Source organism: Lytechinus variegatus, chromosome 3 (assembly GCF_018143015.1).
Source record: "Lytechinus variegatus isolate NC3 chromosome 3, Lvar_3.0, whole genome shotgun sequence".
NCBI classification, from domain to species: Eukaryota; Metazoa; Echinodermata; class Echinoidea; order Temnopleuroida; family Toxopneustidae; genus Lytechinus; species Lytechinus variegatus.
In genome coordinates this window covers 13,847,596-13,870,284 of record NC_054742.1, presented here as the reverse complement: position 1 = coordinate 13,870,284, position 22,689 = coordinate 13,847,596, and the positions used below count along the sequence as shown (strand labels likewise).

The window sequence follows — 22,689 nt, the reverse complement described above, 5'->3', positions numbered from 1 at the left end:
CATTGTAAATAATTATGTACAGATGCAATTATTCTTCTATGGAGGAAAATTCTTAAAATGATTATTCTCAACTCTATGCATTCTATATGCTGCTTCCAAAGATTGGACATTCATGTTATTATCTGTCTTTGTACTTTGTCAATAGTAATTCAAATTTGCTGCTCTTTAAATTGCAATTAAAAGTTCAAACCATAGTCGACTTTAGGACTGTGATTCATTGCAAATTTCTTTAAATGCACTCTGAATACAGTTTATCAGATCAAATACAGTTAAATGAATTACACTGAAAATCTCCCTCCCTCGATTCACAGTGTGTCTGTAGTCGTTTATAACTAAATTCCCCCAGTTCTAATACAATCATATATTTTCTTTTAGAGTTCAGACTTTATTTTGTTTCTGTAGATGAATATCACCAATATTCAGGTAATCATCTTGACAGTTTAAATAAGCTAATATGTCTTTGTATATAAATTCATGATCAGATGTATGATAAAAGTATGTTGCTATATCTAACATATCCCTGACTTGATATATAATTGTAGTTTGTGTTGCCAAGTTAGCCATTCAAATAAAACAAAATTTATATCAACATTCCAAAATGTGCTCCAGTATACCTTGACTTTTTAAAAAAACATATCTTTACTATGTTCATGTATAGTTCTGTTTGTTTGTATTTGAAGTGCATGTTACAAGTAATTATATTGATAAATTATTTATGAAAGAATCATCAAAAGATGAAAAGATCAATTTATTGTGAAGTCGATCATGAGATTTGTATAAAATCATTATCCTTTGTTTATAATAAATATATCCTTTAAATTCTACATGGATGTTTGAGTAGTAATGTGGTGAGTAAATTGTGTGAGGTTGCTCAAAAATGTGATTGAAGAGAAATATTATCTGTGAAAAGCAACAAGAGAAACCTAATTCAAATGAAATCTGAATTTTTGACGTAAGGTCTTCTTCAGGGAAACATTTGTTGGTTGCTCGTTTATGTTTCCCTGAAGAGGACTTGTGTTGTAAAATTTCGAATTTTATTTGAATGAACTTAGTTTGAACTAAATATATTACCTTATCAAAACGTACTTTTTTTTAATATATATCTATATGTATATTGATATTATTGGCATATGTTCATGTATTTTCCAACTAAAGGATTTTTTTTTTCAATCTTAATTTGTTTACCAATATTATTTTATTTTTATTCCATGAAAATATCAATAATTAAAGTTGTAGTTTGGTTTGATGACTATTTTTATTTTTTAAAGAAAAAAAAAATCAATAAGAGTTAAAAAAAAATACCCATAGTACAGGAAGAAGAAAATGAAAGAAACATTGAGACTGAAAAAAATGATTGAAAGAATGGCTATATATAGCAATGAAATTCAGAATAAAAAGGGAATCAGATGAATGATACTGTACATGTGTGCATAATTTTATTCACAGCTGACAATGTTCACAGTTAGATTTATCTCATACCCTTGTCTGATGTTTCAACATAGCCAACAGGACTTAAATGACTGCTCTTACATTCTTGATATTCCAGGGGGGTGTTTCATAAAGCTGTTCTTAAGATACAAATGACTTTACGCATGACTGGTGATCCTTTCTTGTGCTATGTGTCATCCCTATGTGATTGAGTTATGACCCAAAAACATGTTCCAGTCGTGTGTAAAGTCGTTCGTAACTTTACGAACAGCTTTATGAAATGCCATTTCAAAATTATTAAGGCTTATTTCATTAAACTTGGACATAAGGGTGACAAAGTATCATTGATCATTTGGCTTGAGGTTTAGGTCACATTTTCAAGGTTGAAGGTCAACAGGGTAAGGGAACTTTGACCATGTGTTGGCATCAATATAAATACAAAAAATCAACCATTAAGATTTGGATTAATCAATATGATCATTTTGAAAGTTTCCCATGACAAGACTTAAATACTGTATAATGATTACCAAGTATTAGCAAAAGGATGAGGGCAATTTAGGTCACTAGGCTAAGGTCTAGAGTCATTTGGGGGTAAACTGGTATCAACTTAAAAATACATAACCAAAGGCTATTTTCATGCTGATTTTGAAATCTGTAGATCATATGCAGTTAAACTATAATACATTGGTTATCTGGTATAATCAAGGAGATATCTCCTTGGTATAATCAATTATATGAGTAAATTGTTGGGTCACTCGGTCAAGATAAATCTTTTAAGATCAATTACCTGATAAAACTATGTTTGTTAACCATTTCCAAAGTATTCAATTAAATGAAGAATGATATGGTTATTGGATATCACAGATGATATTGAATAATGTGTTCCCTAGTCAAGGTCAAAGTTCATTTATAGTCAATAAATTTACATTATTGAATAAATGAATTTTCCCCCTCTAATTTTGAAAAACTATTCACAGTTATTATTTTCTTATAAAGCTTGTATAAAATGTGTATCAAGTTTCCAAGCTGATAAAATGGCATTGCCTTTTCATGTCCTTGGATTATGACATTAAGAAAGAGAAAATGTTTCAGATTTGAATATCTGGTCTAAACACTTGTGTTACAATTCTTATCAAATGAGCATAGAAATGCTGGCATAAGTATTTCTAATGTATTCCTTTTTATTTTACTTTAAATTTTCATTGTCAGTCCCACTATTCCATTCATAAAAAGCAAGATACCAGATATTTTTTTATAAGAAAAGTAAAGTAATGATACTCTCCTGAATTTTGGCAAGGAAACAGAATTAGCATTGGATACATAAATGAAATCATGTTGTTGAGCAGTCATGGGAGTGACCTGCACTTACAAAATATTGCACAACTTCAGAACCATGTAGGCCTACCTGGGCTTAGAGAATATGGTTTCAAAAGTAGTATGATTTTTTAAAGAAAACAGGTCATTAAAAACTGCTGCAAGCTTTTAATGTTACAGATTCATTTAAAGATTTAATATTTTTTTCCATTCAAAAATTAACTTACAGAAAATGTGAAACCAAAATCATATATCAAATACCAATATTATAGAAACACAGTATAATGAATAGGTTGTCAGTCTATTTTCATTTCAGGTTGTTTTTTTTTAAATAAATAAAATAAGTGTGAAAATTCATTCATCTCCTTCCAGAAAAATTTCATGAAAATGCTTTGAAAAAGTATTTACATCTTATTGATTTATCCTCTTTTCAGCATACACTGTAGACCTCATTTTCAGTCATTTTATTGTTCACATGAACATGCTAAATAATTTACTTAAATCTGGCATTGGCATGGGTTTCGATTACTGATGAGTTTATTACAGAATTTAAGTAAAAATGCATTCAGCTATGAGTGGGTGTAGAAAAAAAAAAAAACCACACAAGCCAATAGGTGTCACATTCATCTATGTAAATTTTTAAGGTAATCTCATTGAATCATGTATACATGTATTTGCAGATTCTTGAATAAAGAACCGATATCAAAATAGCCAGACACAACATCTGGCAAGAATTTGTAATGTCCGTGCCTAACCATGCAACATGAATATTTAACAACTATACCAAACTCTTAATGACCTTGACAAATGTTGACTGGTATAATATTTGATTAAAGTTACATGATCAAAACATTTTATACTAGCAAGATAATAACACTCAAATGCTTTACAATGATGATTTTCCAATGAAATTACTTGTACTTTCCAGATTTCTTGCGGATACCTCTGGAGCGATTCTTTCTTCTCCTGCGATCAGGCTTACGGTTCCTCTGAAGTCTCCCTAATGAGATGCCTTGTCTACGCTTGATAAGAGTATGTTTCTCTACTAATGGTGCAAGTTTACCTTGTTCAGCTAACATTGACAGGAATGTGAAGATGAATGGATCATAGTTGTGGGTCCGTCGATTGTCATCAATCTGTTAATAATAATTGATATCATATCACCTGGTTGATTCATAGTTTAACCTCTTAGAATATGAAGCAAGATTTTGCTTAAACAGTTTTACTCCTAAAAATGGAAGACACTAGAAACTATTGCTTTTGTCGGTGTGTTGGCTCAGTTGGTAGAGCGTCCATCCCACAACCGGGAGGTAAAGAGTTCAAACCCTAGCTGTGTCAAACCAAAAGACGCTAAAAGAGTTGCTGCTACCCTGTATGGTTCAAGGGATAGAGCTACTGTAACGATCTGGTGCTGCACAATGTCTGCCAGGCCCGCGATCCATTGGACAAAAAGAATTTTTGAAGTGCATGTATTTCATTTCAGATTTTATTTTGAACAATGAAATGGATTTTTTTTTCATTCTTGATTCACTAAGCTGATTGGTACATTTAAGACTAATTTGTGATCAGCAGGTCATGCTCTCTTCTCATTAAATTGGTCATTTACTGCCTTTTCATTACTGCCTTTTCATTGATAAAGTGAATAGTTTTCATTTATTACCAGACATCCACATTTACTCTTTGAATATAGGTATATATATATATGCCTATGTCAGATTGCTTCAGTCAACACTGGTTTTGCCTTTACCCAGTTATAAATATGATCACCATTTTTCAGTCTCATTAGATTTACGATTTCTCAAGTAGATAATGGCTCCTGATAAATTCTGGATCAGATTGGATGTGTTGCTGTCAAATTTAATTAAACCATACATGTTTCCCTTTCACTTTCAATTACAAATAATTTTAAGTACTTCATGGCTACCTTTAATATATGAAAGTCTGTTAAATTCATCCTAATTACCTTGTACTTGTTTCTCTTCTCCCTTTCATCTTGTAGTCTTTGTTCATACACACTGATTTCATTTTCAACCCCTTTTAAGACATCAAGAAGCTCCTGTAGACAAAAATAATTATATCATTAACATAAATGCTAATATAAATTAATCACATAGAGAATAGGACAAAACACCCCATGCATACATATCTACAAGATCTTTGGAAAGAAAAGGAATCCTTGAAAGATTGGTACAAATAGACCCTAGGCACTTGGATGCACAAACACTTGGCTGGTATTAACAGGCACTAGTAATTTGAGTGCCTCCTATGTGTGTGTGTTTTTTTAATCATTGAGGGAGGAGGTTGCTTTTCTATATATAAACTGAAGAAAAAAAATCAACATTTAAACCAATTATTTAAAACATTACTTTGAAGAGGATATTTTTCATGGACCCTGCATTACTCTTGGAAACTTTCTTTTTTCATGAAAAATAAAAGAAACAAATGGTTGGCATTTCTCTTGAAAGTGAAAGTAATAGAATTGCTAATGATCAATCCTTGATGTGAAGTTTATTGGTCTGTCATCAAATTTTACATGACTAACCATGAAGGTCTTGTTGTAAACCTCAGATTTAAGTTCATCCAAGAGCAATGCACAATCAATTTTCAACCATCATTAAATCATGAAATAGTAAATTCATTTATTCAAGGTACATCATATACAGCCATGAGTATTACCCCTGGTGTGAAGTGTTGTGTATCATCTTGTTTGTTAGCAGCTTTCTTGATCTTTGTCCACACAGCAGCTTCTCGTTTCCCAGTGCCACGCCCACCTGATCCATCTTTATTAAATAGTTGTCGCTTAGCTTGTATATCAGTATCGTCAAAATCAATACCGGGTCTCTTCCTCAGTGACTTCAGCCTGTTTAGCAGCAAAACATATGACAATTAAGAAGATATTAAACCAATATGTTTGATTTTTTTAACAGAAAGCATGGGATTAATCAAATTTCAGAGCTGCCAACCTGAACAAGAACATTTCAATATTTTTAAAGCCGAAAATCAGTATTTTGGCGAGGAAATCAGTATTTTCAAAGAAATACAATAGGACACCACATAAAACTGAAACTTGAGAAATCAGTATTTTGCATGAAACCATCAGTATTCTGCTCATTTTTCAGTACTAAATACTGGAAATCTGTACTACTTGGCAGCTCTGAAATTTTAATATAACCACCATACCCAGCAGCTATGGTAATCTGATGACAACATTGATTTAAAAGTCAACAGATTAAATATACAGTGAGATGACAAGCTGAACCACATTGACCAAAATAAAACAAACTAGATTGTTCAAGGATGATATACCTTGTACTTTTCATGCAAATTGGTTATTGCTGAAATGCCAAATAAGACAATAATAATCAAAGACTAATAAAAAAACAAGACCACGAAATCAGGATCAAAGCTTGATTTTACCTTCCAATATCAAGTCCTCCAATTTCCCCTCCCTCATCAATAATAGCTTGCTTCCTTTCATCTTCAATCTTAGCAATGGCAGCTTCCAACTTATTCCTCTCATCTGCACTAGCACCAGCTTTCCAGGCCTGAAATCTATTTAATTTGCTGGTAGTTGGACTATTAGACCTAGACTGATTAGCAGATTTGATAAGAGGAGAGTTGAAAGCACTCCCCATTTCAGAAGCTGTATCTGTGCTGTAGTTACTAGGAGATGGGGATGTTGGGATGCGATCCGGGGCTGTGTGAATGGTCAGAGGTTGGCATAAATCTGGAGGAATCTTAGCTGTGAAAGAGAGTAGTGTCTTATTGATATTACTTGGTTCAAGTTTAGTCTCTAGTTTCCTCTCTTGTTTAATGTCTAGTTTAGCCTCCTGTTTAATCTCCTTGATTTCTGGTTGAGTCTCAGCTTGAACTTCTGATAGATTTTCTACTTTAATTTCTGGTTTATTTTCTGATTTACTCATATCTTCCTTGATGCACTCATCTTCAAAAGTCTCCTTCATATCATTATCTTTTGTGTCCATGTCACTGTTGTGACCTTCACTCTTTGTACTTGTCTCCATATTAGTGCTTTCTTCCTTGTTATCAGCTACAACCTCTACATCAATGATTTCTACGCTCTCTGTCCAACTACCTCCATCAGCATCATCATCTGTCTTCACAACAATACAAACATTTCCTTCATCATTTTTCAGTGTTTCACCTGTCCCCTCAGAACCTCCTTCTTGTTCAGTGGTTGTTTCAGATTTACTTTGATTGTCTCTAAGAGATGAATCTCCACTTAATTCAGAATTCTTCTTTGGATTTTTGTCGACACCCTTGTCAAGACTCTTGTCTTCCTCACTTTCTGATTCTGCCGAGTCTGTATTGGGGCTTGACATGGATTGTTCATCACAAGAAAGAGGAGATTTACAATAGTTGTGACCGTCAAGAGCAGCTGGTAATCTAAATATAATAGAACAGAGCACATAAACCAACTTGATGTATAAATGCAAGTATGAAACCCTTGCAGAATTATACATATTAAGTGATTATTCCTAATGATATGTCAGGACAAAAACACATTTCTAGATAAAGTCACATAACTGGATGGAATTGACAAGTACCCTAGGTATTCTTGTATTCCTGATGACAGGAATCAGCTCTATTTCATGGCAGATTACACATGAAATACACAACAAAAAGTTAACCTGTACAAGTACATACACAATTTTATGAATCTGTAATTATGAAAGCTAGAGACGTATAATAATGTTAAGCAATGTTTAAACAAATACCATCATGAAACCAATGAGGGAACATTTAATTGATTCTTACTTGTACACTGGTGTTGGGCTTGGACCTTTATCAATCTGGGCATGCTTCTTCTTCTTTTTCTTCTTTTTCTTTTTCTTCTTTTTGACTAAAGCAATCTCTTTATTTTGACTGTCTGCTTGATGAGAAGGAATGGTTGAAGGGTTCTTCCCAGTGTCACCTGTACGATGTTCAGCAGCTTTAGAGATATCCAACGGTGTATTGTAATCTCTTGATAACTTTGGTGACAGTTTGCCAGGTGGAGGTTTTTGTGTTGATTCTACAAGCTGTTTATCAAAGACAGGAACAATTTATTCCTCTCTTAAAACATGGACAGAGCAAACTCAACAAAATACACTATTATTCCTTGCACTGAAGAGACAAAAAGCAACATATTTTTGTAAAGTGTCCTATAGATTTCTTACTCGACACTTAGAATTTAAGAAAAAAAGTTAACTAATATGGCTCAAGAAAGTTTCCCAGTATCTTGAATAGTTAACCGACACATATAAATCACTTTCAATAATTAATATGTGTAAATCATAGCAATATTAGATACTCACACAGTACAAAACCTTTAATGCCTATCTTTAACTTTGGTAAATGCCCCAAATGCATCTATTACCTATCTAATTAATCTACTAGATTATGTGAATGCGTATTCCCTAAAACAAATATGGTGTGAACTGTGAAGAATATGAAATGAAAATATCTTTTCCAGGATGACTTATGCAATTTTACATGAAAATTTATTTTGATTGGTAGCTGAAATATCTGTCTTTTTCTTTTTGATATACCGGTAGAACCTATTCAAATTCATGGAATTGCTTGAAAACTTCAGGATATAAACTTTGTTTCTATCTTTGTGACATCCAAACACTAAATTTGTAAGATAAGTGGAAAAGAACCCTTGAAATAAAGAGAGAAATTATAACACTGCGAGAGAGGGTGCTAGATATGAATAGAAATATTTAAATTCTAATGGCTGACAAATTATTTCATGGCTACTTCACTTTTGTACATTAGATAATAATTGAGCATAATGCAAATTATTGACCTTTTAACAAAGTTTTAGCCAGGCTTTAACTATTCTAGTATATCTATATCACTCTGTGTGAAATGGGATAGGAAAATGGCATACCTGATTAAGGGTCTGGAGTAGAATCTCTCTATTGGATCTGAGTGTAGAGAGCTTCTGTTCTATAGCTAACTTCTTGTCTGCTACTACAGCCATCAAGCTAAACCTAATGTCAGATGATCCACTGTAATATAAACAAATCAATAGTGAGAAAGAAATCTTGAAAGGTAAGTCAAAGACAAAATAAAATTTACCTTTATTAATAAGCAATTTAATATATTCTTTTACAATATATTCAAACCAGAATATATCTGTAAACAATTACTGAAAAAGATGTTTGCATGGCTAAACTAGCATAAAAGTAAAAAAGGCTGGATCAAGGCTTGTCAAGATAAAGCATCATGTTTTAATGGACCAAAAACTGCAGGTAAATGAAATTCTCATCTGTAGATTAGCATACTTGAGTTTCCAGAAAAATTGCACAGACAAATGAATCATTAAAAAAGATCATGTGTTTGTCTGTGCAACTTTGAAGAATTGGTTTTGTTGAAATTGATGCATGAGATGCATTTTTAGCAGTTCAATAATTGTTTCACACTGTCTAAACACCAATATTGTTGTGGTTTGTTGCATCCTATCTAAATGAAGCTTAAACGGTAAACTTGATCTCAGGAATTAATACATGTATACTAGCACAGAAATTTACTGATTTAAGATAAGAATATATGCAAAATCAAATGTGTATCACATTGATTAAAATATGCCAGACAAAAATGAGTAGGAAATGGGTTAGTAATGACTAGTGCACTGTGCACAATCAGACTAGATTTGCTTACCCTTCATTCTCAAGTCTATCGGCAATCACTCTCTGGAACTTAGCAGTCCATTCCTCTTTCTCATCCCAAGGCCCTATAATAACAATTGTGTATATTGGATAAGGTAATTTACTTTGTAGTAGATCAACCATCATGATTAATTCACTGTATACCAAAACTCACTCCCCAACCAATAATTCATGATGGTATCAATTAACAATGATGAAAACAAACTATTTCTTTCACTTAAACTGAATAAATTTGGTATTGAATTCAGGAGTGAAAGTGGTGGTATCTATTAAGTGCCCCCTCTCCCCCAAAAAGCACACTTGTCCTTTATGATGTTGCCTTCTAAGATAATGGCATCAAGATATACTGACTAGAAAATGACTTGGTTGCATCTGACATAAATTTAGCATCACTTATAACAGAAAAGAGATATCTATTGAAAATTCAAAAGAAAAAATATTGAAAATGCAAATAGCCAATGAAATTGTGAATCCAAATGATAAATTGTTAAGATTGAATTTTGATCTACAAGGCCAATACCCCCAAATCAAGAATATAATTCTCACAATAAAAGAGAATCCCAGAATTATTTAATTTTTCCCCAAGAAGTATATTTTATATGACAAGAGAATCCCAGAATTAATTTTTCCCCAAGAAGTATATTTTATATGACTCTATTTGATCAAGTATCCTCACTATGTTGAAAATATTGCACTAAGTTTTGAAATAAGAGATTTACATGTACATACCATGATCCAATGGACCACGTTTGAGTCCATCTAGTTCATAGAGGCGTCCTGCTATAGGGACATAGCTGACAAAATGAAAGGTCTCTCTAGCTCTTGTAATCCCTCCTGTTGCTTTCTCTGGTAATCTTGGGGGTTCAGGATGTGCATGGGCATTGTGAGCCTGGGCTATCTCAGGTACATTACCAATAGCTTCACCACGATCCTAACAGATCATAATACAAATAATGCTTTAGTCACACTAATATAACCCAATCCACATAGACTGATAGTATGTATTAAGAAATAAAAGTAATACATTTGGTTGGTATGAAGTAGGTTTTGCCTGTGTGAGTGTCACACCAACGAAACACACTCCACACATACTGATAGTATGTCATAGGAAATAAAAGTAATACATTTGGTTGGTATGAAGTAGGTTTTGCCTGTGTAAGTGTCACACCAACGAAACACACTCCACACAGACTGATAGTATGTCAAAGGAAATAAAAGTAATACATTTGGTTGGTATGAAGTAGGTTTTGCCTGTGTAAGTGTCACACCAACGAAACACACTCCACACAGACTGATAGTATGTCAAAGGAAATAAAAGTAATACATTTGGTTGGTATGAAGTAGGTTTTGCCTGTGTAAGTGTCACACCAATGAAACACACTCCACACAGACTGGTAGTATGTCATAGGAAATAAAAGTAATACATTTGGTTGGTATGAAGTAGATTTTGCCTGTGTGAGTGTCACACCAATGAAACACACTCCACACAGACTGATAGTATGTCATAAGAAATAACGTAATAGTTTATATTTGGTTGGTATGAAGTAGATTTTGCCTGTGTGAGTGTCACACCGATGAAACACACTCCACACAGACTGATAGTATGTCATAGGAAATAAAAGTAATAGTTTATATTTGGATGGTATGAAGTAGATTCTGCCTGTGTGAGTGTCACATCAACGAAACACACTCCACACAGACTGATAGTATGTCATAAGAAGTAATGTAATAGTTCATATTTGGTTGGTATGAAGTAGATTTTGCCTGTGTGAGTGTCACATCAACGAAACACACTCCACACAGACTGATAGTATGTATTAAGAAATAATATAATACATTTGGTTGGTGTGAAGTAGGTTTTGCCTATATTCTTACCTCTGGGCTGAAGTTTTTAGTAAACTCCTTGAAATTGGAAAGAGTTTTACCCAATGTAATGTCCTGGCAATTTAGGAGAACACTCAGCAGAGCATGTGTTGCACATGAATTTGGTACTACCTGTATGACCAAAACAACAAAAGATGTACACTGTTATACATTTCAATCTCAGTGTGAGGAAAATTATGTTTGTGATTTGAAAAAAAAGGATTTTTTTTTCTTGGAAGTTGTAATATATCAGAACAAACCTTCTCTCTACAGGTAAAATATCTGCTTTAATATGTCCAATGATTATTGATAAAAAAAACTATTTGGTATGAATTCAGGATTAAGCTCACCTGATGAGCAAAGAACATATCTCTGAGAAGACTGGGATTAGTGACGTATGCATCATCCGAGATTGACTGAACCTTGCGTCTTGCCCGACGCTCTTCGATCCATTTGAAGAGAAATATAAATCCGTAGACAGGTCCATCTATAGGTTTCTGAAGATCATATACTTCCTCAACCTGAACACCCTTTGTACCTACACGTAGATATGATGAAAAGTTACGTCATTCATTTAAAAAAAAATCCAAAATAATCAGATTTAAAAAAAATCAATCATGTTCAGACTTTTTGCTGGAATTTGCTACAAAACGCTCCTAGAATTACAATATTGTAATTTAAAAACCCAGACTGAAGTGAAAAGTGCAATTGGCATATGGGAAATATGTTAGATACATAATACAACAGAGTTCAAGTATTTACCGCTTGACAGCTGAGTATTTTGCTTAAGAAATACTGAAATTAACATGTTTTGCGGGGATTTGGACATAAGGCTTTTTATTGCCTTTCTCAAGACCATGATGCATATTGTTATAGAAGCATTGTTATTCCACAGGCTTGAACACTGAAAAAAGGGGTTATTTTTATGCTTTTCAGATTCTAAATTCAATTTTTTTTTCAATTTGCAGAAAAAAATGACAATGACAATTATTCGGGAAAAAAGGAATGAGGAGAAATAGAAGTAGGATGATAAGAAGGAAAAGGAGAAACAGAGAAGAAGAAAAGGAAGAAGGGGGAGTTGTTCAAAATAGAATGATAAAAGCCAAAGAAACTGAATAAAAAAGATTGAACAGAAGTAGCAATGGTAGTCGGAACATCATGTTTATGTACTATGTAATAAATCAGCTTACCAAACTCTTGGACAAGAAGAGTGAATACACCTGGAGATTGAACAAAAAAAAAAGAGATTACTGGTTAATAAATTATAGCAAACATAAAATTCATATCCAAACAAAGATTATTCCACAAATTGTTATCATGAATTCCTTTCCAACAGACACAAAGCATGACTATTAAATAGGCACATTGTCCAAACATTGCTCTACAACTTTCACCAGCATAATCAATGCATGATTTGTCAGGACAAGGTTCGATTACAACCTTGAAACAGTTAAGCGGTATTACGGATAGAACAATTCCACCAACATAACCAAGGTCAAAGATTGATCTGCTAATGCACAAGTGCATCTTTAATAACTTAATACTCTCACATACTCCTACGTAATCCCTTGGGCTCCTCTCAAAAAAGCCATCCCAATTCTGTTACACCAAACAGAATTTGTTTGCATTCATGTAGCTGGGCACAGCCAATGTTGGAGACTTGCATCTCATTCTCAACATTTATAGCAGGGAGACCTCAACAAATATACTACCTCATAATCTATTTCATCCCAATTTAATCCATGAATAATCCAAGAATCATTATTTAAAAATAATCAAATACATTTTTTTAAATATTCAGCGAAATGCTAGCCTACCAATAGGACCAATAGTACCATAAGTTTGGCATAATATACACACAGCCGAAACACACGAGCACACACATGTCGGCTTGATTTGTTGTCATCAATGACAATGGCGTAATGAGCTAAAATTATTGAGGGGGCCAGAAGCCACAAGACATATATCTGTCAAAAGTTATAAAAGAAGTTACGAGCAACCAACATGAGCAAAAATCTCAACATTTTCTAATTAAAAAAAATATTTGGTGATAGATTTAGACATATAGCTGAGTGTACAAACATGATTTTCTGGTCCTTTTGTATGCTCCGCTTTATTACAAACATGACAGCTAACGATCGAAGAAGAACCTGATCCTGAATGTTTGTCATAAAAACTCTTTATTTTCCAGCATATATTTCGGAAAAACAGTAAGCATATTCTATTTACTACTATTTTCTCTTTCATTATTGTGCTCCCTTTTTACCATCAAAAGGGGGAATAAAGCAATAATCGAGGAGGATGCGCATCCTTTTCTTCATAGGAGTAGACCAATCACACTAGTGTGAAGTTAGTATTAGTATACTAACCTGGCACAAAGAACTGCGTTTGGCAGTGGATTTCTAACTAGTGGGTCACGTGTGCTGCGACGCCACTTCTGGAGTCCACAACACACAACTTCTAAGGCTTGACTTTTCTGTGCGCAGCGGCATGTAATGAAACCTTGAGTGCCCCTAGGCAAGCATCAGTCCAATCTCCACCATTACTACTAGGCACTTCCAGCATGTTTTATATGCTCACAATTGGGGTTAATATCTACGATGACACCCAGAAGTCGAGTTATTGTCATCTTTGTGATAAAAAATCAGGGCTTTTGTGGACAAAATACACTTGTGTAATCTTATTGAACTCTTTGTTTGGGCATGGCACACTTTATAGCTTATGGGGAATGTAAATGCTTTAAAACCTTTTACAAGCTTTTTGTGCAATTATTTTGACATATTAATGGTCTACCTAGTCATTGTTCATTATAGTTGCCTACCAGGGTTGGGCTTAAGTACTTTCTTCAATGACAATTACAATTACGTAATTGTAGAAATGTTAAACTACGATTACTTTTGAATTAAATTACATTTTTTCAATTACAATTACCAATTGCATGTACTTTTGTCAATTACAATTTCAATTACTTTTTATGAAGTCATAAATGGAATCAATTTATATATTGTATGTAGTACCACCCATTTCAACAATAAGTTAGAGAGAAACTGACATGAATGTTTTATTAGTTTAGAGAGCATTGATCCTGCCTATTGCTCTGTTTAATGCTAATGTCAACTGAATGTAAATGCACATGCTTTCTTCATTTGTAGAAATCATGATGCATAACTGTGATAACATGTAAACTTGACTTGTGAGTCGTAACCTTGCTCATCAAGGGTGGATCCAGCTTTTGCCTTTCACAAAGTATATTCATCCACATTTTCCCCGATCACCCACTTAAAGGTCAAGAACACCCCAGAAAAATGTAGATTTGAATATATAGAGAAAAATTAAACTAGCATAACGATAAAAATTTCATCAAAATTGGATTTAAAATTTCACTTATTTTTCACAAAACAGTGATATGCATAACTAAGTGACATGCAAATGAGGCAGTCGATGATGTCCCTCACTGGCTCACTCACTATTTCTTTTGTTTTTTTATTGTAATACAATATTTCATTTTTTACAGATTTGACAATAAGGACCAACTTGACTGAACCATATAGTAATAAACAATGCTATAAATTCCACATCTTCAGGGGAATTGTTTCTTCACTTGACAATGAAGAGAAAATTAAAATATTTCATATTTTCATACAATAAAATACAAAAGAAATCATGAGTGGCTGACGTCATCAGTTTTCCCAGATGTGCATATAACTGTTTTGTGAAATTAAGTGAAAATTTAAAATGCCATAACTTTCCTATTGTAAATCCGATTTTGATGAAATTTTCAGTTTTATGCTTGTTGGATTTTTATATCTTTATTCATATCAACTTTTTTGTTTGGTTGAACTTGTCCTTTAAACTATTAAAGCTGATTTTTTTCGGGTGCTATTCCAAATTTTTTTAAAGATTTTAGTAAACATCTTATGTTAATTCTTACAAACAAAATGAAGCCACTGCATGAGTTTACAAGAAATATAACTTTGCTAGTTTGAAAAATTACATAGTTTGATTTTTTGTTGGACCTATGACCTTTTGCAAAATTTCTCAAATATTACAAATGGTCAATTTGTGCACATCTTTATACATGTAGCAATAGTGTCTCCTCTTTCATCCACATCACAGGAAAGGATACAGTTACATGTAACAGACATACATGTATAGCTATGGGAAAAGTAAGCAATCCAGAAAAAATTGAAACATACATGTAAATGTAATTAAAAGTAATTGACAATAATTGAAGTCAATTACAATTACTTTCCCTTTAGAAATTTCCATTACAAATTACAATTACTCAAAAAATGTAATTAATAATTACGTAATTGATCAATTACTTTGCAATTACTTTATAATTGAGCCCAACCCTGTTGTCTATAGATTTTTAATATACATAATTGATATTTAATTATCAATTAAGACAAAAGCCATAATTAAAAAATGACCTTTTATGTACTTTTTCAAATTTAATGACAAATTAAGAAAAATGGAGGTCTAAAAGTACTCAGATTGATTTGGCATATTGGCATACCGATAACATTGGTTCAAGTGCAACTACCCCTGGACAATTACCCCCCCCCCCCCGACAACTACCCCTATCCAAAAATCTACACCTAACCCTATTTCGGGTTATTGTCTTGTGGTAAAGTATATATGGTGAACATAACTTGATATGGATTTCTTTTGCTTGAATATTAGAAATTAAATTTATAATATGATCCTATAATGCAAGAAATAGATAAGGGTACATCTAACCATTAGTATAATTTTGGATCTCTTGAAAGCATTGACACCGTTGGTCATGACATACTTCTTTAAAAAATGAAACATTATAGAATAAGCGGTCTCGCTCTTGATTGGTTTGATAATTATTTATCAAAACGCAAGCGGTATGTTGTGGTCGAGGATCTCAACTCTACTTCAAGTCATGTATCAAACGGCGTTCCTAAAAGGTCTGTCCTCAGCCCTTTGATCTTCCTTTTGTATATCAGTGAGCAAGTAAATTGTTCCTTAATTCTTAATTTCATACTCTTTGCTGATGATACCAGTATTACTCTTTCTCACAAAAATATTATTCCTCTCATTGATACCATAAATACTGAACTTCATAAAGTCGTTGTCTGGCTTCAATGCAATGAACTGTTACTGAACCTTGAAAAAAACAAAATTTGTACTATTTAAAACACACACTAAAAAAAAATGGTACTGACATTCCTTCAGTCATAATGGATGGCAAGATCATTTCCCAGGTATCAAATATCAATTTTTTAGGTATCAAGATCAATGAATTTCTATCCTGGAAACCTCATATTGATGATTTATGCACTCGCTTATCAAAAAGTACTGGCATCCTCCGCAAACTGAAGTTTATTTTACCCAGACATGTATTAATTTCACTATAAAATACTTTGGTTTAACCCCATCTCACTTATTGCTGCATGCTAAAGCCTATGGGGAAATGGATTCACAACACATTTACATAGATTATTTCTTATAAGAACAGTTTGTAAAAACATTTCAATAGTAACACAATCAAGTTATTTCTTGATTGTTAAATATTGAAAATTTGTGACTTGGTTCATATATATATGTACAATTGCCATTCAAATCTCTTGCCAAATATTTTTAATAATCTTTTTGACAAAAATGCCTCTTATCATTCATACTTTACGTGTCATTCAGCAGATCTTCACCAATATCTTCCAAACACTAAAATCACCCAGAATTGTCTATGTTGTAGAGTAATCAAGCTTTGGAATGATTTAAATAATGATATTAAAAAAAGTAAAACTTAAATAAGTTTTAAAAAACTTCTGAAAGTTTAATTTTTCTCTCAATATGAAAATCCTGCCAATAGCACACTGTAGGTCACTATGATTTATAATTATTACATCTTGTTTCTTCCCTAAATTTCACAATCGCTGACTCTTTATTTATGTTTTCAAATATACAATTTATTATTTACTTAGTTTCATGAAGATCCGATGATTACGAGTGGGCGATTTCAAATGAAGAAGCAGTATTATCTTAACTTGAGGTCTTTCCATCACACGCTGGTAATTAAAACTCTATGACTATGATGTATATTTTTGATGTTTGCCAGAGATGTAGGCTACGAAGCAACCACCAGAATTTTTGACCAATCAAAATCAGCGAAATAAAGGAAGAAACTGACTCGGTTTTGTTGAGCTATTCAGAATGCCACTTCATCCAGCACTTGGCAAAGCCAAAGGGATGATCAGAGCAAAGTCATTTGAACTGTGTGTTAACAATATGCGCTTGCCTTTCACTGCAATGCAAGTATCTACGCTCGCTCATTCTAACAAGGCCAGGTTGATCTACGCCTTACTGCGGCAGCCCGAACATGTACTGTGTTCGGGCTGCGAAGTGTTTCACCCCAGCTCACCGGATCAACCAGATGAGCATCGGGAATTGAATGATTATTAATGACATTGGACAAAATTGGAATGAAGGAATCAATACATACTTACAACTTAAGCCGCAATATTCACAATCCTCAAAACGAAGAAGTAATGTCCCAAAACTAGGCAAAAGTGGAGGGATTTTTTTCTGATGTGCATTAAAAGTCGTTTGTACAGGAAGCAATGGAGGATCGATATAGCCTTTTGACGAGGCAACGAGCGAAAAAACAAAAACAAACAATAAAAGAAAAATATACTTAAAAAATAAAATAATAATTGAATATGCGTAATATGTGTGAATTATAGTAAGTTTGCCATGTTCATCAGATTTGCCAATAGCACCAAAGTCCATATAGAAAATATAACTTAAGGCCCCGACAAAAGGCTATCATTCGATGCGTCGGAAAAAGATTTATATGAATATTCATGAGTCTAGTTCCGTAAATTCTTGCTTTTCCCTTTGCCTGGTAACCAGTCAACATACGGCTTTGGTTTTTTCTTTGAAAGAAATAACATTTTCTTTTGAATTGTTTTTTCTTTCTTTCTCCTTCATTTTTTTTTCTTTTCTTCTGTTCTATTTTTTTTCCTTTGCCCTTTTTTTTTATTCTCATTATTTTGTTCCCCTACCTTCTCTTCATTTTTGGGTCGGTTTTTTTCTTCCCTTTTTTTTAGTTTTTGCCTTTGGTTTTTTTATTCTTCCTCATTTTGTTTCTTCTCTTTTTTTGTCTCTAATTTTCTTCTTGTCTTCTTTGTTTTCGAGAGATAATACTCATGTTGTCGTACTACAAATTTTTTATCATTATTATTATTATTATTATAGAAATCTACAGATATAGGTAAATAAACAAGCAAAGAAATAAATTAATACTCATATATTAAAGGAATATTTTCAGGGGTGTACCCAGAATTTTCCGGGGGGGGGGGGCAAATTCGTCTGCCCAAAAAATTGACAAGCAAAAAAAGAAAAGAAATTGTCTTCAACCACAAATAAATGATTTCGTACCAGAAAAAAAATTGACAAGCAAATAAGAGATAAAAGGTCTACAAGTTCAAAAGAGGGGGCACTTGTGGCTCGTCGGGATCAGTTGTGATTCGTCATGGCGGCAGGGGTACGTCTATTGCATGAGTTATGACTCATCAGAGGGGGGGGGGCAGTCTACCCCCCCTCTTTTAGGTACGCTTGTGAATATATTCGTTGATCAAAATTATTGAGTGATCAGCAAATCATCTCTTTAAGATATTGATGCCCATTTTCTGGAACCCAGCAACTGAAAGGTCTGGGCTGACTTAGCCTAGAATCTAGAGGACTCCGTGATGTGAAATGATTTTAAAGACATTATCACGGAGTCCAAAGCTGGCTCCCACATATTTTAATTTTGTTCTTTCTCTCTTGTTATGTTTTCCATTTTATTTATTTTGTATACTGTGCATGCATGAATCATTCTGTCAGTTTGAATTGTATGTTGTATGTTTTAATGAGAATTTAAAATAAATAAATGAAAATATATGCAAATCTCATTATCATTCTACAACCATTTCAATATACAATTGATGCTTATATCAATATCAATTTTGAATTTGAACGGAGATTATAAGATAGAGTATGGAATCATGAAATATGATTAAAATTCATATGTTTGTTTCTAGATTACTATGTAATCTTTCATCTTGTTGGCATTCTTTAAGCCTCAATCATTGAGTATATAAATCTCTGCGGGATAGGCCTGTAATTACAAAGAATTGAATTGCTCATTACATATAGGATGCATAAATTCGCCGCGAATCTTGCTTATCTGATTGTTTTCCTGGCATCCAAGAGGCGCTTTTTTTCTAAATATGTCCCGTTCTTTATCTTAATTGTTTTGCTTATAAGAATTAATGAATAATAATGATGACACTAAATCAGCTTATCTATACTTCTACTGCAGTACCACTGAAGTATTGATGCAGAAATCAAATTTTGTGATAGATTTTGTCATAACATCCCAATAAAAGTCAGGCCTTTGTCATGAACCTTTCCCATTTTTCTATAAAAGTTCGTCGCAAGGAGGCGGTGGGGTGGCCTTCCCCATCCTAACGCCCCCCCCAAAAAAAAGGACATGAGAAACGGTGAGAGCGAAGGGGAAAGCAGTGGCGAAAAAGATAGCTTTGCGGGATTTTCTTTCTAATTTTCTTTCTCTCTAAATATTTGCTTCTGCGCAAGTTTGCGAGGAAATCATGAAAATATTGTTTTCTCCTTTGTTTACGGTACCTTTCCCCGTCTTCCCATCTCGGCTTAAAGCTATTTTGTTTCGTGGCGGCATCAAGTTTTTAAAAATATTTGGGATCGGAACTTGTATTAAGATTACAGGTCAAAGTAATATATTTCTTCAAATTGATCAATACCAACTTTTCCGATCCTTAGGAAAGGGTGGTAAACTATATAATAACAATGATGTCAATTACCCTTACCCACAAAGGCTACTTCTTCCGCTTTTCAGCTCTTTACTAGTGAATTTATTTGGGGCCGCGGACAGCCTTATCCTGAGCATTTAAAGGGGCAGTTATAAAAATTGTGAAAAAGTACAATATTACTATAGATGACGGAAGTTCACATGCCATCAATCTCCTGTCGCCTATTTTGCGCCATTAATTTGATATTTTGCATGTCACTTTTTGTTCCTAATCATTCAAATACACTGTTAAAAATGATTGAAAAAACGCTGTTTACGATACGAATCACACAATTGTTTAAACAAGTATTTAAAATCTTAAACAACACAGTTTAGATTTAAAATTTGATTATCAATAATTAAATTCAAATATTAAATTATCAATAATTACAGCATGATTGTTTAAGATTTTAAACACTTATTTAAAATGTTTAAACAACTAAGTATGCGCAATTCACACAATAAATAGCGTTGTTCAAATTATTTTTTAACAGTGTAAGCACAGCGTATAAATGAGCTCAATTAGGGGCGGAACCATGATTTTCAAAAGGGGGGCAAGTTTTTCCAATGAAAAATTTGATGAGCAGAAAAAAAAGAAGGAAAGTTTTCCAACCAAAATTAAGGAAATTTCTTCCAGGAAAAAAATTGATAAGCCAAAAAAAACAAAAATAAAGAAATCTTTTTAACAAAAAAAAGAATAATTTGGCCCGAAAAATTTTGACAAGAAAAAAATGTCTTCACTTTCAAAGCGGAGGGGGCACAGTTCGGTTTCAACACCATTTTTAACATCACAAATTTTCATTATGCTTCTCAAGGGGGGAGGACGAGCCGGCTTTGCCCCCCCCCCCCCCCGGATCCGGCAGTGAGTTCGATGTTTTTAATGTGAATTTGACAAGCAAAAAAGGTCTTTAACATAAAATTGGAGGTCGTTGGTATCAATTTTCTTTAGAAGGGGGGCGATAAAAAAAACCTATGCTACTACCATGGTGATTAGAGATTATCAAAGTAGCAGATTTTTTTTAATCATAATTATTTATTCTTTACAATATCTTGATATTTATTTTAAAAGGAGGCAAAGTTGTTTTTAAGTATGTCCTTTCGTTTAAATTCATATTCATTCCTTCCTAATTGCTATAACAATTGAAAAAGATGAATAACATCAATAAAATCAGGATTCATAATTTAGAAAATCGTAAATTGGTTATTCTGAATGTAAAATTAGAATCTGTAAATATTTCTTTAATATCTCATAATTACAAAGGGAATAATCATAATACAGACTAAAAGTTTCTACATGATCGAGAAATCTCTTGATTATAAAACACAATCATGTTATTCGTGAATTTTATTTTGTTCAGTATATAAAACACAAACACACCAAGAGAACAGTCATGCTTTACCCCCCCCCCCCTTTCCCATAAACAAAGCATAAAAAGAATGAAAAGAAATATAACAAATGACAAAATAAAAAAAATATAAAAAACACAGAATGTAACAAAATAGAAATATATATGAAATAAATTACTTTTTTTATTAATACAGATTTTTTTTCTTCAAATTAATATGAAAAAATGGTATTGAATTATATGCCTAATAATTGAATCGAGGCGACTTGCCGGAAGTTTTGACTTAAGTTACATGCATATTCATTAAACTGTGTTGTAAAGGCAGAGACGTCATCTTATAAATATTCATATGCGCATGCGCAGAAACTATTTTCACATTCTTCAAACATGGCGATCTCGCGATTGGAACAAAAGTCCGAAAATTGACGCTCTTTTGAAGGATTTCTTAGAATTGTATACATTATTCTTCTTTCAAATGTAAGCTGATTTAGGAACAGTTTGTTTAGGTAAGATTGACATTAATCGTTAGATTTTTAATTCATTATTATCACCGGTTTTTTAATGCAAAACATCGCGAAGTTTTGTGCTCCGGAGATGATGAAGGGTAGCCTTCAGGACCCCGACACTGTCTGAAGACGTGTCGGGGTCCCCGGGGCAAATCTACGCCCAGCTGATCTGTCCGCACTTCGCTCGCGTAACTGAATTCAATGATTGTCTAAATATATTACAAATTTTATTTTCGACAATGAATGGCAGACGTCTGTGTAGGAAGGAGGATAAAAAAAATCACAAAATGTAAAAAAAACTCACCCAAAACAGCGGATATATCAGTCTACCGGAGGCCCTGCCTGGCTTGAGCTTGGCTTTATTGGGCAGTTTAAACAAGAAGACACAAATGTCAGTATGTGGGACTCTACTTAGATCTAACCATGCTAACGTTAGCCTACTTACAACATAGAAATAACAATAAATTGGAAAGTACCTGGATCACTTTCAAGTTCAAGCCACTCTCCAGCCATCATTGTTGAAAAAATATAGGCCTAAGGCCTTTATACTCAAACTATGCTCGATCTATATTCTTGCTATCGTTTAAACACTGACTCGCTGATCAATCAAGGACGATCAAGGACACAGGGATGTATGACAAGCTGTTGTTGTATGTGTGTGTTGTTTTTTTTAAGAGAAAAATATTAAACTTGCCAGAGATACGCTTGAAAGTTGG

At 33.2% G+C, this 22,689-nt stretch overlaps 1 protein-coding gene across 1 annotated transcript; it reads right to left on the bottom strand.

Annotated features, from left to right (window-relative positions):
- Positions 1 to 1,419: 1,419 nt before the first annotated feature.
- On the bottom strand, positions 1,420 to 22,617 carry LOC121410270 (ubiquitin carboxyl-terminal hydrolase calypso-like). Its single transcript, XM_041602233.1, has 12 exons — positions 22,450 to 22,617; positions 12,470 to 12,499; positions 11,630 to 11,817; positions 11,292 to 11,411; positions 10,146 to 10,347; positions 9,409 to 9,481; positions 8,636 to 8,756; positions 7,519 to 7,781; positions 6,160 to 7,146; positions 5,419 to 5,602; positions 4,706 to 4,798; positions 1,420 to 3,878 (listed from the first exon to the last, which is right to left on the bottom strand). Exons 1-12 carry the CDS (start codon positions 22,487 to 22,489, stop codon positions 3,654 to 3,656), a joined length of 2,526 nt encoding a protein of 841 aa, XP_041458167.1. The 5' UTR covers positions 22,490 to 22,617; the 3' UTR covers positions 1,420 to 3,653.
- Between the last annotated feature and the right edge of the window lie 72 nt (positions 22,618 to 22,689).

Coding starts and splice junctions, on each gene's coding strand:
- LOC121410270 (XM_041602233.1), bottom strand. CDS start 22,489: ATGATGGCTGGAGAGTGGCTTGAACTTGAAAGTGATCCAG. Junction 9,482..10,145: donor ACGTGGTCCATTGGATCATG/GTATGTACATGT, acceptor TTGTTATTATAG/GGCCTTGGGATGAGAAAGAG. Junction 7,147..7,518: donor AGCCCAACACCAGTGTACAA/GTAAGAATCAAT, acceptor TATTATATTTAG/ATTACCAGCTGCTCTTGACG.